Source organism: Phocoena phocoena, chromosome 13, assembly GCF_963924675.1.
Source record: "Phocoena phocoena chromosome 13, mPhoPho1.1, whole genome shotgun sequence".
Taxonomy (NCBI): Eukaryota; Metazoa; Chordata; class Mammalia; order Artiodactyla; family Phocoenidae; genus Phocoena; species Phocoena phocoena.
In genome coordinates, this window is record NC_089231.1 from 64,214,492 (window position 1) to 64,231,948 (window position 17,457).

A 17,457-nucleotide genomic window follows, 5' to 3' on the forward strand; every position below is an offset into this window, starting at 1 on the left:
TTCCTCTGCTCTTCACAGAAAACCACGCCGGCGACGGCACCACCCATGGCTCCCAGTGGCAAGGCCTTGCTGTGGGCCCGAGCTCCCCTGGGACCCTGGGTCAGCCCAGGAACAGGCGGGGCGCTGGCCGGAAGGGAGCCCTGTCCTCGGCACCTCCTCTCACCTGTGTGCCTCCACCAGTGTTTCCAGTTTATGATCCAAAGAATTCTAAAATCAGCTACTCTTTGACAACACGACTATGATACAAATGCCGGGGCAGCCACTGTGAGCATTCCAATGTGTGGGAGGCTGCCCGCTGCAGAAGCTGGACGTTGGCAGCGCGTGTGACCTGCCCGAGAGGACGCTTTCCCGCTTGAAGGAGGCGTGTGGGGCAGGACGATGAAGCAGCAGGCACAGGGCAGCAGCATCACTCGTTTTCATCCGGGTTCTGAGGGTCGATGATTTTGACGTGCGTGAAGGGGAAGAGCCCTTTGCGCCCGTTCACCTCGCCTTCCCACTGGCCGTTTATGTTCATCCTTGTGACTTTCACGATGTCACCCACCTGTAAGGGGGAGAAAGAAGACGAAGTCAGCGTTTTCTCTGAAAACTAAATCACACATGCTATTCCACTGAAAGGAACCAACACATTTTCTTCTTAGGACTCTCATTTTTCTCAGTGCTTAGACCTAAAATCATGCCGTGGGCTTCCCTGGTGGTGCAGTGGTTAAGAATCCGCCTGCCAATGCAGGGGACACAGGTTCGATCCCTGGTCCAGGAAGAGTCCACACGCTGCAGAGCAACTAAGCCCGTGCGCCACAACTACTGAGCCTGTGCTCTAAAGCCCACGAGCCACAACTACTGAAGCCCACGCGTCTAGAGCCTGTGCTCCGCAACAAGAGAAGCCACCGCGATAAGAAGCCCGCACACTGCAAGGAAGACCCAACGCAGCCAAAAATAAATAAAATAAATTTATTAAAAAAAAAAAAGAAAAAGAATCTGCCTGCCAATGCACGGGACATGGGTTCCAGCCCTGGTCCAGGAAGATCCCACATGCCATGGAGCAACTAAGCCCATGTGCCACGACTACTGAGCCTGAGCTCTGTAGCCCGCGAGCCACAACTACTGAGCCAGCACACTGCAACCACTGAAGCCCGTGTGCCTAGAGCCCGTGCTCCACAACAAGAGAAGCCACCACAACCAGAAGCCCGTGTACCACAATGAAAAGTAGCCCCTGCTCGCCGCAACTAGAGAAAGCCTGCGCGCAGCAACGAAGACCCAATGCAGACAAAAATTAAATAAAATCAGGCCGTGCCAAAGACACAAGGTGCTACCAGCAAGCCAGGGTGCTTCTGCTCAGCTGTGAGAACGTGCTCTGAGGCAGCCTTTTCCCCCCAGATTGGCTACTAACTCCAATGGCACAGAATGAACACCTGACTCTGAGAACGGTTCAACTCACGCAAAAAGTGCATTAAAAGAAACAAAGCGGGACTTCCCTGCTGGCGCAGTGGTTGGGAGTCCGCCTGCCGATGCAGGGGACGTGAGTTTGTGCCCCAGTCCGGGAGGATCCCACATGCTGCGGAGCGGCTGGGCCCATGGGCCATGGCCGCTGAGCCTGTGCGTCCGGAGCCTGTGCTCCGCAACGGGAGAGGCCACAACAGTGAAAGGTCCGCGTACCGCAAAAAAAAAAAAAAAAAAAAAAAAGAAACAAAGCCATCTCCACCCTTTTTCACGGGAAGGAGCTTCTACCGCCAAGAACACCCTGTCCGCTGCCTCCCCTGCTGCAGCGTCTCCCACCGGCCAGTCTCGGGGGAAGGAAGCCCAGCTCAGAGAACCTTTTCAAACCAACCTTCAGCTTCAGGGTGGTAGGAATCCTACCTACGGCCAGAGGACAGGCACCAGCCAGGGGCTGCTTTGCTCATCAAGGGGAGGCAGCAATTTTGACCTGGGTGTGGTTTTCAAATTGTCTGCAGACCCTGAGCTCTGAGGAGGTGCTTTAAACTCCAACAGATGTCAGACTGGGACTTCAATCTTGTAAATGTGTATTTTATAAAAGTTATAATCAGAAGCAGTCAAGCGTGTTCCTGCCCCATTACTCCATGCTGCCCTGCTGGCTGCTGCTCATGTGCTTTCCTTGGAACGAAGCTTCTGTCCCATGTGTCTGATGGAAGGCCCCCGAGAATAGCAAGGTAAAGGGCAAAACACACCTCTCACTGCACGCAACAAAGTACACTCAAAAGTGAGCTGGTTGGGCTTCCCTGGTGGCGCAGTGGTTGAGAGTCCGCCTGCCAATGCAGGGGACACGGGTTCGTGCCCCGGTCCGGGAAGATCCCACATGCCGCGGAGCAGCTGGGCCCGTGAGCCATGGCCGCTGAGCCTGCGCGTCCGGAGCCTGTGCTCCGCAACGGGAGAGGCCACAACAGTGAGAGGCCCGTGTACCACAAAAAAAAAAAAAAAAGTTATCTACCATTCACGTTATTTCCAATGTTTTCTGCCCATTGTAAAAGTCGACCACCCCCCCAACTGCCTTCTTAATCCTTGTAAATCTCAATTTACAAAACACCTTTATATTAAAAAACTTTTAATCTGACATCTATGGGGTTCCATGCAGTATTTCATTTTGGAAAAGGCATCTTCTGCTAAAGCTGCTGGGCTAGAGAGCTGACTGCTGGCCCGGAGTGACCAAGGGCCCCGGAGGCGCCCGGGGCCCCAGGCAGAGCCACACCTGCCCTTCCTGGCTCCCAGGCGTTCAGGTTACAGGGCCAGCGACTGCACTCTTAAAACCAAACTCCAGGCTCTAAGACGGCTCCTGGTCTACACAAGACGAGCCATTTGTATGGAAGCACCAGGACATCACTCGGCTCACGGGGGTGGGAGACGCGGTGCTTATTAGGTGATGCCGGTGCGAAACAGAGGACTGAACACTGTGCCCGTGCCCACCCAGTCTGTCCAGGTGGTGATTTCATCCTGACTTGTGCACGAAATCGAAGGCTCAGGCTGGGGAAGAGCTGGGGACGGAGAAGGAAACACACCGCCAGCAGCTGCTGTGGGGGCCAGAGTTCGATTCAGCAGACGCTGCGTGTCAGCAGCTTGGCTGTGTGGCCGCCTTTTCAGAGGGTTCTTGCTGCAGGGCTCAGCCTTGATCCTCCACACATTCCACCCTCCTGTAAGGTAGGCTGGAGCAGGGGGGCCAGGGCAGCACAGCCCAGCTGCACGAGGACCCCTTGGCTCCCCAGCCACTCTCTGCCCTAACGTCGCATCCCTGCCCTGAGGTCTCCCCCACACCCAGCACTGCTGACTTCATCAACCCACTTGCTCACCGGGATGCTCGAACCAGCACACCAACTGCTTAACTCCCCAAACCTACTGTGGTCACACTTACATGGACAACAGCGCTATTACCAAATGGAACCTCTTGCCTTGTGGAGACCGGCTTACTTGGGAGTACTTGCCAAAATGACAACGGAAAAGAGTGTTATCCCCTGAGGCTCCCTGGTTAGAACACAGTATAAATTCAGTTTAAATTTTAAAAAATGGGGGGGGAGGGTCCCTAAGTTCCCAGTCTGAATTCTGACTCAAACTCCTCTTATTTAGGAAAACTACAAATTCAACTTTACTGTAATACAGCTTGTAGAGTTAGTCCAGTAATTAAGAATTAGATTTTATATAATGACGTCGCAAGACAAAAATAAATGCACTATAGTATTCAGATTTTTGTAGCCAAGTACTAGATATGTATATGAGAAAAACAAGGCGTAAAAAGCTAACTACACATATTTATAAATTAAATTATTATATTTATTTTCAAACTTATGTCATCACTCAACTTTAACACCTTAAGTTGGTGGAACAATTAAAATTTGAAGGTTAACAACTGGTAATTCTATTTTAAGACTTGTATTAAAAATTAAGTTGTAAAATACCTCAGTGGAAAAAAAAATTACAACTGAAAAGACATGTTTTCTCTTGTTTTGCCTTAAAAGGAAATAAAAATTTGGGGGGGGCTTCCCTGGTGGCGCAGTGGTTGAGAGTCCGCCTGCCGATGCAGGGGACGCGGGTTCGTGCCCCGGTCTGGGAAGATCCCACATGCCGCGGAGCGGCTGGGCCTGTGGGCCATGGCCGCTGAGCCTGCGCGTCCGGAGCCTGTGCTCCGCAACGGGAGAGGCCACAACAGTGAGAGGCCCGCGTACTGCAAAAAAAAAAAAAAAAATTGGGGGGAAAGAATAAACTAATTTAATATAAGAGTTAAGTTTTTAAATGTCTTTAGTAGACTTCTAAAATACAGATTGTTTTAAGATTAGTGCTTAGAGTTCAAGTATTGCTCCCTTTCTCCAAGTAACAATGTTTTTATTCATAGGTGGCAGGAAGAGAAATGTCTTTCTTATTCATAACTAGGATATCACACCAACGATTCTGATAATTAAGAATAAATTCATGTTCTTTGAAGTGTACCAAAGATTTAGCTCTGTAATATGTATATTCTTTTCCTACCATACAGAAGTCATAAAAGAGGAAAACTCTGATTATGACCACATTGCTATCTCTAGTGAAGATATTTGCCAGATCGGATCCAAGGAAAGCTCTACTGCAGATGGAACCTTGAGCTGCAGTGGAGACTGTGCAGAAATCACAAAGCTGAAGATCAAAGGGAGCTGAAGTCAATGGGGATCTGCAGTCATGACTTGTGTCCAATCTGTCTTATTCCATTAAAAAAAATATTTAAGCACAAACTTAAGACATGAGATGAAACTCATTTAACACAAAAATTAAGATGGGGCCTATGTGAACATAGAGAATCCTCTGCAGGCAGGAGCTGCTGGGATACTACAAACCCAGGCCCTGCAGCCACCCCCACCCCTACCTCCCCCAGACCCCTGGCCTCCTCACGTCTCCACTGCAGGAACCAGCTGTCTCGTGCCTGGAGCACAATAAGGCCACCAATGTGGGGAGCCTCACTGGCACATTCTCTCTCCAACATATGAGAGCATGTTCTTTCCTTATTTCCTTTTCAGCTAAGAAAATGATTACCTGTCTTTATTTTTTAAATAATGAAATAGGAAAGAAATGAAAATTCATGGATATAAAACTACTGACACCATTACAAAATGACTTACGGAAAATACAATATAATCAATGTACTGAAATAAGTATAAGAAAAGGCAAGGACATGAGACTTCCCTGGTGGCACAGTGGTTAAGAATCCACCTGCCAATGCAGGCGACACGGGTTCCAGTCCTGGTCCAGGAAGATCCCACATGCTGCAGAGCAACTAAGACCGCGTGCCACAACTACTGAGCCTGCACTCTAGAGCCCGCGAGCCACAACTACTGAAGCCGTGCGCCTAGAGCCTGTGCTCCGCAACGAGAAGCCACTGCAGTGAGAAGCCCGCGCACTGCAATGAAGAGTAGCACCCTCTCACCACAACTAGAGAAAGCACGCATGCAGCAAGACCCGATGCAGCCAAAAATAAATTTAAAATTTTTCCAAAAAAAGCAAGAAAGAAAAGGCAAGGACAAATAAGAGGGTGTGTGAGTGCGTGCCTGTAAAGAAGATGTGGTGAGCAAAGGGGAGAGGGACCAGGTGAGCTAACGCCCAGGTGGACGCTGTGGTGCAAAGGGATGATGGCCTGAGGGTCCCTGGGCAGTCTGTAGGCAGGCCTGCACTCAGAGCCAGATCAGACTCTGACAATGATGTTTTTTAAAAAAAAAGACTAAGGCCAGAATAGCTCAGACTAAAAAGAAACAAATATAATGCAGTTTTGGCTGACAGGTGCTGTTGGCAGATGTCAGGATCAACGGCTTCTCCCCAAGACTGAAGTTTTTGTTTGCTCCACTCATTTGACATCCTACAAAAAATACTCTGGGAATTCTGTCTTTTATCTATGCTTTTCTATCTTCACCTGGACTCTGGATGCCCAGAGTGCATATATTTTGCCTCAAGTTTGTAATCTTAGCCTGCCTTATCTGATGTTTGATAAATGTGCAAGAAAAAATCTCACTTTCCTGAAAACCTGGCCCCAGCAGCCCTCTCCCACATCCTGGTTGAGCTTATTCCTCCAGTCCGAGGGCCAGGAACACGCTGAGACCTCTTGCTAATGCCCCCTCTCCTCCAGGTGCCCCCCCCCCAACGGCCTGGCTCTACCAGACCAGCCACCTTCCATCCCCTGCCACCCTTGCCATTCAGCCCAGCTCCCAACCCTTCCTCTCCCCCAGCCTGGCCCCCACCTACCACCAAGGAACTCCTGGGGCCCAGGTCAATGGCCCCGGGCCAGTCCCCTCCCGCTGATGCCAAGGCACCTGAAGCAGGAGACTTCACCTCCCTCTTGCTCTGCTGCCCCTCTGCCCCATGGGGGCTCCATTCTGCTCGTCCTCGTCCCCCACCCCCACACAGCACTCTCAGAAGGAGGAGGCTGGTCTCGCTCATTTCGCATTCCATGTCACAGGGCTCTTGTAAGCTTTCCAGGGAAGTCTGCAGAATCAGGGAAAAGAGAAAAAACGACAGGCTGCTGTCCGCACGTGCTAGAGACAGATGGCCAAGTAAGCAGCAAGGTTCTGAGGACAGAAGTGACAGGCACAAGGGCCTAAGGACAGCAGAAGACAGACCTTTTGAAAACATAAAGATAATTAGGTCACTGCTCTGCCTCTGAACCCCCCACACCATTTATTTGCACAAGAGCACCATCCAAACTCCGGTCTCCAAGGCTCTGCCTCCTCTGGTCCCCAACTCTTCCTATCTCTGACCCTCACCCCAATCACAGTGGCTTCCTTTCAGTTTCTCAAACCTGCCACGGTCTTGCCCAGAGATGGGCTGTATGACAGATATAGGGACGTGATGTACTGGAAGTGCGACCACACGACTGCACAGCGTAAGATGTTAAAAACCATGTTCCAGGCTACTGCCCAGCACCATCAAGCTTGTCCTAAGAAACCTTGGATCTCTGCTCTGCTTCCACAACTGAAGGAACATAAGCAACCCTGACCAAAGTCAAACACACCTTAAGGACAATCCCAGCTCCCATAAACGGCCTTATAAAGCTGCACACGCCGCCACTGAGAGCAGGAAGGGCTCTGGGCGGCCGCCACTGGAGATGGGCTGGATTCTGTACTGTGTACTCAGGACACACCTGAAACTAAGATCTAAGATCTACAACAGCGGGAGGTAAGCAGTCTCTGCTTAAAGCAGGTTTAGGATGGCACCATGCGGTGACTCACGCTATGACCTTTGGAGTGGGGCAGGGCTGGACCGATGTTCTGGTTCTGCCACTTTTAGGGCTACATTACTGTGACAAACTGTTCAAGTTGTCCAAGTCTCCGTTTTCTTTTGACTTCGGAAGGTTCTTGCAATAATTAAAGGAAGTACTAAATGGAAGTGTTAACCACAACACCCAGCGAAGTAAACAGTAGCTGCTATTGGCATAGAGATTCCTGAGTAGACCCAGTCCCCACCCCACGATCATGCCCCCGACCAGCTGTCACTGTCCTCTGGCTGGTACCGGGGAGAACTGGAACCAGCAATGGAGAAGCACTGTACTGAAGTGGGTTTTCAACCCTGTCAGTAACAAGGGTCCTCTCCAAACCGACAGGGGATGGGAAGGATGCCTGTTAGAGAGAGGAGATGAGGGGAAGGCCTGGAGACTCGAAGTCTGATACGTCACTGTGAAGGGTCCCAAGCAACGAGGAAGACCACGGGAGGATGCAAAGGAAGGTGCCAGAACATCCCACCCGCACCTCTGCCAATTCACTCCTGACTCTGACGGTCTTCACGGGATACCTTCTGCTAATTCTGCCTAATCAGTTCAGTGAGATGTGCTGCACATCGACTGCAGCTCCTACCCTCTTCACTGTGAGACAGACAATAAATAACCCACTGTCTAGACGTGGCAGACACTCAGCAAATGTCTGTTAGATGATAAAAACAGTGCAAAAAGCGAGTGGCTGAAAAGCAGTATTGAGTCCATGTTGCAGAGCACAGGAGCGAGGACGAGGACTTCGCCTGAGGGACCCTGAGTAGCAGAGCGCGGCTGGGTGCAGCCCAGGAGGGTAGAAGGGCTGGGAGACTTCTGATGGCCACCTGACCATTAATGCCACACTCTGGCCTTGCAGGAGCCCTCACATGTCAAAACACAGCCCGTCACTCCTTGTGCTGTTTTCTACCTCAGTTGAAGTCCCCCTTCCACGGGTCCGAGCCCCAGAACACCACACATGGGACGGGGCTGGCTGTGGACTGGCTTCTTCCACGGCTTGACCACACAGCCCCTCGGGTCCAGGGCCCAGCATGGTTGGGAGCTCTCAGTGCTGGTCCGGTGCCCTTCCTTGGGCTTCATGGTAGAAGGGCTGAGCCGAAAGCAGCACTCACTTTGGAAGGCAGATAAATCTTGAAGTGGTTGGGTACCAACTCAGCTCAAGGACCAATGTGAGCCTGGAAGGCGTGGCCAACCCAATCAACAGATCGAGAAAACATTCCTTACGTCCTTATGTCCTTTACTGTCACCCTGTGACAGTCCTCCTCATGATAAGAACTGCCAGCGCACTGGGGTTTGCTTCAACTCTAAGATGGAGCACACACTAGCAGGCTCCATTCTGTGTGAGGCTGACACGAGGGGTAGGAAGAGGGAGACGCCAAGAGGATACTTCCTGATGTGGCCATGGTCTCCTGGAGCCCTACCTGTCCCGAGTGTGAACAGGAGCTCTGGAAATTACTCTGCCGCCTGTCTTCTGGCACCTGATTCAAAGAGCAGTCCTCCTTGCAGGAGGCCCCAGCACTGGCTGCCACAGCAGCTTTCTGCTTCCCCAGTCAGGCGCCATAAAAACAAGATCAGGAGTGCAATGGGTTACACTGGAGTCAGAAGTCCTAACTTCGGTGACAGGAATGGGTCTCAGATATTAAAGATCCTCAAAGTATATGCAGAACTATATGTAAATACATTAATATATGTTGTTTTTCTGGAGAAAGAGTCCACAGCTTTCATCAGATTCTCAAAGGGGTCCGTAACCCCAAAAAGATGTAAAACAAAGCAAAAACCCACGTGCTACAATCACCAGGCAGCTTTCATCCTGCCGTTTGTGGCTTTCATTCGTTCACTCATTTAACGCATGCTGAACATCCATGTGCCAGGCCTGGAAGGACACAAGACAGAAAGAAGCAGACAGCCCACCTGCCCTCATGGAGCTGCCTGGGCCCTTTGCCTGCTCTAACACCGCCCCATGTGCTCTGGGCACCTGCACCTGAATCAAACCCTCCATGTCCATGTGCCCTGAGCAGCCATCAAGTGGCCTCATGTACCCTCACCTACAACCGGATGCTACTGACTGGTGCTTTTTTTTTTAAAAATGAATTTATTTATTTATTTTATTTTTGGCTGCGTTGGGTCTTGGTTGCTGTGTGCGAGCTTTCCTTAGTTGCAGTGAGCGGGGGCTACTTGTCGTTGTGGTGCACGGCCTTCTCATTGCAGTGGATTCTACTGTTGCAGAGCACGGGCTTCAGTAGTTGTGGCTCGTGGGCTCTAGAGTGCAGGCTTCGTTGCTCCGTGGCATGTGGGATCTTCCCAGACCAGGGCTCAAACCCGTGTCCCCTGCATTGGCAGGTGGATTCTTAACCACTGCGTCACAAGGGAAGCCCTACTGACTGGTTTTTAATATTGAAGACTCAGTCTCTTTAAAATTGCCATTATCCTTCAGGGTATTAACTTGGTTCAAGAGGGCTACTTACTGGTTAACATTTCTTATGAAAACACAGGGGTTTTATTTTAGGATGAGTCAGGGGTTAAAGGTATGCCATGGTGCAAGAGAAAGTGGGCTATGGAAAGGAAGAAGTAAAACCATCTCCATTCACAGATGACCTGATCCTATATGTAGAAAGATTCCAGAAGAAAGCTATTAGAGCTAATAAAACTCAGCCAATTTGCAGGGTACAAGATCAACACACAGTATCAGTTGTGTTTCTATACACCAGCAGTGAGCAAATAAGAATGTAATTCCAGGGAACTCCCTGGTGGTCCAGTGGTTAGGACTTGGCGCTTTCACTGTCGTGCCAGGTTCAATCCTTGTTGGGGAACTGAGATCCCGCAAGCTGCGCAGCGCAGCCAAAAAAAAAAAAGAATGCAATTCCATTTACGATAGCATCTAAAAGAATAGAGTAACGGAATAAATTTAACCAAGGTGACAGACTTGTACACCAAAAATTACAAAACACTGCTAAAAGAAATTAAAGAAGACTTAAATAAATGGAAAGACATCCAGTGTTCGTGGATAGGAAGACAATATTTTCAAGATGTCAACACTACCCAAAGTCATCTACAAATTCAACACAATTTCTATCAAAATTCTAACAGCTTTTCTTCCCCCCAGAAATGGAAAGGCTGATCCTCAAATTCATATAGAACTGCAAGGCATGCTGAATAGCCAAAACAATCTTGAAAAAGAAGAACAAAGTTGGAGAACTCATATTTCCTGACTTCAAACCCACTACACAAAGCTATGGAAATCAAAACAGTGTGGTCTTGGCACACAGACAGACATATGGATCGATGGAATAGAATTGAGAGTTCATAAATAAACTCATACATCTCTGGCCAACGATTATTATTATTTTTTGCCACATCCTGTGGCTTGTGGGATCTTACTTCTCCGACCAGGGATGGAATCCATGACCCCTGCAATGGAAGCACAAAGTCCTAACCACTGGACCACCAGGGAATTCCCTGGCCAACTGATTTTTGAAAAGGGTGCCAAGTCCATTCAATGGGGAAAGAACAATTTCTTCAACAAATGGTACTGGTACGACTAGATTTTCTACCTGCAAAGAAAGAATTTGGACGCCCATGTCAATCCATATACAAAAATTAACTCAAAATGGATACACGACCTGAATGTAAAAGCTAAAACCATAAAACTCTTAGAAGAAAACATGGGGGTAAATCTTCATGACCCTGAATTTGGCAATGGATTCTTAGATATGACATCAAAAGCACAAGCAGCAAAAGATAAAATAGATAAGATGAACTTCATCAAAATCAACAACGTGCATTAAAGTATACTGACAAGAAAGTACAAAGACAACCTACAGAACGGAAAAAAGTATTTAAAAATCATACCTCTGATAAGAGTTTAATATCCAAAATATATGAAAAACTCCTAAAACTCAACAACAAAAACCAAACAACACAATTTTAAAACAGGCAAAAATAAAATAAAATTAAATTAAAATTAAAATGGGCAAAGCTCTTGAACATTTTCCTAAAGAAGATATAAAAATGGCCAAGAGGCACAGGAAAAGACACTTAACATAATTAGTAATTACAGAAGTGCAAATCAAAACCACAAGATGCCACTTTATAGCCAGTAGGATGGCTATAAATTTTAAAAAGAAGGAAAATAACAGGTGTTGATGAGGATGTGGAGAACTGTGGATTGCTTGTGGGATTGTAAAATGGTGCAGCCACTGTGTAAACAGTTTAGTTGGCCTCAAAAGTTAAAGAGCTACCCAGCAATTCCACTGTTAGGCATATACCCTAGAGAACTGAAAACAGGTATTCAAACAAAAACATGTACATAAATGTTCGTAACACTATCCTCAATAACCAAAAGGTAGAAATAACTCTAATGACCATTACCTAATGAATGGATAAACAAAATGTGGTCTCTATCCATACAATGGAATTTTACTTAGCTATAAAAAGAATGAAGATACTTGCTATAACATGGATGAACCTTAAAATATTATGCTCTGTGAAATAAGCCCAATCCAAAGGACAAATATTTTATGATTCCATTTATTATATGAGGTATCTAGAATAGGCAAATTCATACAGATAGAAGGTAGACTAGAGGTTACCAGGGCCTCAGGAGAGGAGGGTAGGGAGTTACTGCTTAATGGTTATAGTTTGGGGTGAGGAAAAAGTTTTGGAAACAGTGCTGATAACTGCACAACACTGTGAATGCAATTAATGCCACTGAATTGAACACTTAAAAAGGGCAAATTCTGTTATGCACATTTCATCACAATTTTTAAAAAATGAATAATTTAACATGCCAAAGACCACTAAGTTGTACACTTTAAATGGGTAAATTGTATGATATGTGAATTTTATCTCAATAAAGCTGTTTAAAGAAAGACTGTGTGGGCTGAGTCCTAGCTCTACCACATACCAACTATGAGACTGTCAACAAATTAAACAAACCTCAAGTTCTAAGTGCATAAAATGGGGCAGCTATGAGGATCAACTAAAATATTCTCTGCGAAGCCCTAGCTGATGGTTCTCCTTACACAGTAGCTATTACCACGTATGGAAAACTGAGGTTAGCTTAATGACCAGGCTGGGACTGGCCTTGTCTGAACCACACTAGGGCCCCAATTTCACAGTACTCTCACTCAATTTACATAGTAAGAAAGAGGAACAAAACCCTTTTAAGAATATTCTCTAATTCACAATCCAATAAGAATATGATATGCTAGAAAAAAAAAATGTTACCTTAGGTACAGAATTCCTAAAACTGGATGCTGTTAAGGACAAGTGACACATCAACGACAGAAGGATGGAGAAGGAGCCCGGCAGCCCTGATGAAAGTCCTTAAGAAGGTGGGTGTGAGCTTGTGGGCATCTCTGACAAGCCTTGGTGAGGAGGGGAATCGCTGAGACAGAGCAGCCCCCTCACGCTGGGAGGCAATGCCTCTGACCCTTACAGACCTCCACATGCAGACCCGACATCACTGTGGGCATAGAGTTCCAGCCACAGGAACTCACAGCTGATCCAGGAGAGCAGAAAAACACAATCAGCACTGAGGAAACCTAGATTTGCCTTGTAGATAACTTCCTCTCAGTAAGTAGAAGCAGTGATGAAGAAACTGCTAACGCGAACACTTAATTCTAACCAATGAAGCAAAACCAACTTGTGGAAGCAGAAATCTGGGAATTCTAGGCCAGTCAGTGAAGGAAGAAGTACCATGGGTCTTAGGAAGGTCAATTCAAAAGATTCAGACCAGATGCAACTCAATGTCTAGGGGTTTTCAAAATGGGGAGTAGACACCCAAGAAATGTAAACACCACAATCGCAGATGACCCCAATGGGAGTGAAGAGCAGGTTTCTTGAGCATGCTGGTGAGCTCACAGAAAAAATATGCACCACAGATGAAAGGATGGCCTCATGCTGATAAGGACAGATATCCAAGTGCTGACCAAACACACTGGCAAACAGGACCAGTCCAGTGCTGGTCATCTGCCACAGAGAATTACATCACAGAACACTTGCAGGCTTAAGAAGGGTCAAGTCTCTTGGTTTTTGTTCTAACAGGGATAATGGCAAATTCTATGAAATGCAAAAGGTGAGCTTGAGATCAAACCTGGACAAAATTCTGGATGCAATTAGCAGACAGATGGTTTATGAGCATTTAGAATGGGAAATAGGGTCTCTAGAAGGCAGCATGGGCTCAGTCAGGAACAAGTCACACCAGACCAGCCTCACTGTCCTTTTTTAGATATCAGACATGGATCAGGAGAGGCTGCAGAGAAGGATCTGGATCGTGCATTTATGAAATGTGCAGATAACATGAAACCGAGGGGGTGATCAATATGCTACACAATGTAATCAGGATTTTAAAAGACCAGAAGCATACAGGTGGGTAAGACCGAAAAAACCAAAACCAACAAACAAAAACCTCAAGAGGGACAACTGCAGGGGTCCACACTGAGCGAGGCTGGTACAGGACAGGGATGAGGCGGCTGGTTTCTCCCTGGTGGGAGCAGAGACCATGTCATGAGACTGTGTCCCAGGCTCCACAAAGACGGGCCCTCTGCGTTGCTCCCCGCTGCACTCCCCACTCCTACAGCCACAGCCAGGCACTCAGGAAACCTCTGCTGAAGAAGGGAATGTTTGTGGAGGTGTCCATGGTGAGGGTGAGGTAGGAGCTGAGGCATCAGGAAGACAGAGCTAAGGACCACCCCACTTGCCCTCCTCGACTCTCTCGATCCATCCCCACTCCCTTCACACCTCACCTGCAGCCCCTACCCCACTTCACCACCGTTCCCTTAGCCCACACCACGGGGCACTGCTCCGTGAGGCTCCATTCAGACTCCTGGCTGTGCGTGCTCAGAGCTAAGTACAACTCTGAAGGTGCTAACAAATTTCTGCCCTTTTCTAGTCAGGAAAGTATACTGGAATATGAGTATAGGAGACTGATATTATTATAGGGAGACTCAAGCATTTGCTCTAAATTACTTAAAAATTAATCAATAAAAAGGTAAACTGCCCACCTGCAAACTTCAGAACCTCTAACAGCTGTGAGAAACTGGCGATTTCATGCCTCAATGAAGGCCACAAGAAAACTGTTCACCTCCTCAGCTTTGCTCTCTGCTGATATGGTCACAGCTCGCGTCCAAGCTTTTGTCTTTTGCCCAACACACCCAACACTCTCAATGACCTTCAGCTACACAGTGGTGTTCTCTTGTTCCTGCAAGCTCTTCCTTCTGCCAGGAATGCCTCCCCCCACTTCACCCAGCTAACTTCTAGTCATCCTTCAAAACTCAGTTCAAGGGTCACCTCCTGCAGGAAGCCTTCCCAGACCAACACCCACCCACATTCCCATCTCCTACCTCCATCTCTGCTCCCACCTATTCTGTGTTATCAGATCACTTACCACACTGCTGGTTTCTGCCTCTAATCTTTCATTAGGTGGCAAGCTCTTTGGTGGCAGGACCCTACAAGGCACCCCTCACAGGTTGGATGCATGAATGGATGATTAACAAACAAACATCAACTCTCAGAGCCAGGGTGCCTTTTAGGCTTAGAGAATTTGAGAAACGTGCCCAAGATCACACCAGGAACAGCTGGGACTCGAATGCGGGCCGCTGTGTCAGAGGACACAGCTTGGACTGCAGGTTATTTTGTAATGACCACAGCACCCCTGCTCCAAACATTCTCTTCTGCCAACGATCTACCTTTGGAAAGGCCTTCGCCACTCCCCACCACCTGAGAACACCCCTGCTTCCCAGGAGCCCTTCCAGCCCTGCTCCACCAAGGGCACGGGAGGCTCCCCTTTCAAACCAAATCCCAAGGATAAACTCGTTTCCTAAAAAGAGGTAAGCAAGAGAGCAAAGTGTCTAAACAAAGACCTCTCTTAAAATATCTCTTCGCGTGCAGGAATGTTCTTTCAAAACTCAAGTTTTATGAAAAAACCTTGTGAACTAACTCAGGAAGTAAAGTTCACCTGAACCATCCTCACTTTGTAACACCATCTCAAGGGGAATAACGAAGCTTCAATTACTGGCACATTTTCTCCTACTTGTCTCACCTTTCTTATTTTAATTTTAATACTTTTCCTGGTAACCTAATTGCAACAGTCCCAAGAGGGGAGTGTTTTTAACAAGATCCGACAGGCATCAGTTTTAGAAGATAACATAATTCACAGACATACTTATTTACGGCATAGCTGAAAGTCTCATTTAAACACACAGCACAGGAAATACCATGAAGTGGAATTTGGCAAAGGTCTATTTCTTGGGTCCACTAACACTCTAATTACCTAAGGCAGCCTTTCACGAGGCTGACATGGCTGGGCTGGTGTCACGAGGAGGCTCAGGTGTGGAGACCTGTCTCTGGGGCCTGAGGCTAGAAGAGCAGTGTTAACAATGAGAAGATGGGTTATCTTCAAATATGCTTCACGAACCAGGCTCCTTCTCCTCACCCCGGCCTCCCTAAGGCACCCACCTATGTATCCACTCCCCAAGCTCTGAGTGATCCCCTCTACAACCCCCTGTGCACACTCCAAAGAACAAACATGGGAGACAGGGATTTCTAAACCGCACATCTTAGAGCCAGAAGTCAACACACAGGCATCCTAAAGGGAGTGAGGCTTTAAATCCTGGCTCAGGTAAGAACCCACTTCCTGACTTCCTTTACAGGGCTTGGAATTCTGACTGGGAGCCTGGACCCCCAGGATCTCACCCTGGTGTGCCAACCGTCAGCTGCATAACACAACTCTAAATCCTAGCTCCCTACTCCCATGAGGAGACCAGAGATGTGGAAGTGCTCCCAGAGCCTGAAACCACTAAGCAAACTGGAAGGTATTTAGAGCCCAGAACCCCCCAAGTTATTTCAGGGTGCTGAGGTGTGTACCGTGCAGGGGCAGCTCTGTGTGGGGATGAGAAGGCCAGCAGGCCTACTCAGCCAGGCCTCCATCTGTGGAGGGAGCCTCTCTGGTTCCCTTCCTGTTGTGAAGTATAAAAGCACCGGGTCCTCCCCAGTCCCGGTCCCCGCCTCAGATGCTCTTTCCTTAGAGCTAACATGAGAGGGAGAAGTAACCTCAGACTCTGAACCAAACCTCCAGGTGTAGTTCACTTGGGTATTACTCTTGGTCCAAATAAACCTGAGGATAACCAGTGAAAAAAAACACACAAAAATCACAGCTCCCTTTGAATCTGAGGGCAGGCTACTCGGAAGCAACAGGCCCCATGACTTCATCCTCCTGCCATGCACCTGGGCTGCCTCCCAGCTCTGCCCTACTGTGACCTCGGGGTGAACACACACAGAACAAGCAATAACTTAATCTCAGTTTCTCTAACACACATGTGATGTAATGATACTAAGAAAGAGTATAAAACCGTACTCATAATGATACTTACATTGCAATGTGTGATTCACAAACCATTTTCACAAGTTATCAATAAATGACAGAGCTGGGGAACTGTGGTACCAAATCCCATATTCTAATACAATAATATTTAGGGCCCACCTCACTTATGTAATTTATATAAATTTATACATCAGTAAAAAAATAACACACAAAAATATATGGGACCATTCTTCTAAAAATATGCATTTTTAGGGAATTCCCTGGCAGTCCAGTGGTTAGGACTCCGTGCTTCCACTGCCTAGGGCATGGGTTCAATTCCTGGTCGGGGAACTGAGATCCCCGCAAGCCATGGCCAAAGAGAACAAAAACTGAGTGTCAAAGGACCCAAAGAACCAGCCTTAGTAGATTTTACCTCTAATGCCAGGGCGGTCTTGTCATAAGCACAGGGCACTCTTTTCTGAATTGCTTTTGCAAAGACAGGTCCATTCTGTGTGGATGGCAAAGGGCTGACTGCTGTCCCAGGAGTGCTGGAAACTGCAGGCAGAGGAGCCGTGGTCTGAGGCTGAGCATACGCGTGAGCAGGTTCTGGGATCCCGTAACTGTTGGAATTCCTATTCCCATGCTTTCCGTGTGGCGAGGACCTCACAAGCTTTTCGACATAAGGGACGGGAATCATCCCCACCCGGCCATCCTTGTTCCGGGCACTCCACCACTGTTCTTCCGGCTTCTCTATTATCACCAGGATCTCACCCTTTTTAAAGGGCAGGTCTTCGGCATCGTTCCCAAGAAAATCATAGAGAGTTCGTACATATTCCAGATTTTCTTCTGCTGTAGGCAGGCTGGGTGCTGATACAGATCCCATTGGTGGGCTCGGATACCTTCAGAGAGAGAGAAAATTAAGAGAAAAATCTTACTC

General features: G+C 47.7%; 1 protein-coding gene across 1 annotated transcript in view; it reads right to left on the reverse strand.

The window, feature by feature from the left end:
- Nucleotides 1-406: 406 nt before the first annotated feature.
- The window catches only part of CRKL (CRK like proto-oncogene, adaptor protein), a 28,224-nt gene continuing 11,173 nt past the window's right edge, over nucleotides 407-17,457 (reverse strand). Inside the window, exons 2-3 of the mRNA XM_065890445.1 lie at nucleotides 16,954-17,419; nucleotides 407-541 (exon numbers count right to left, since the gene is read on the reverse strand). Of these exons, the coding sequence (XP_065746517.1) occupies nucleotides 407-541; nucleotides 16,954-17,419 (601 nt within the window). The remainder of the gene's footprint in view (nucleotides 542-16,953; nucleotides 17,420-17,457) is intronic.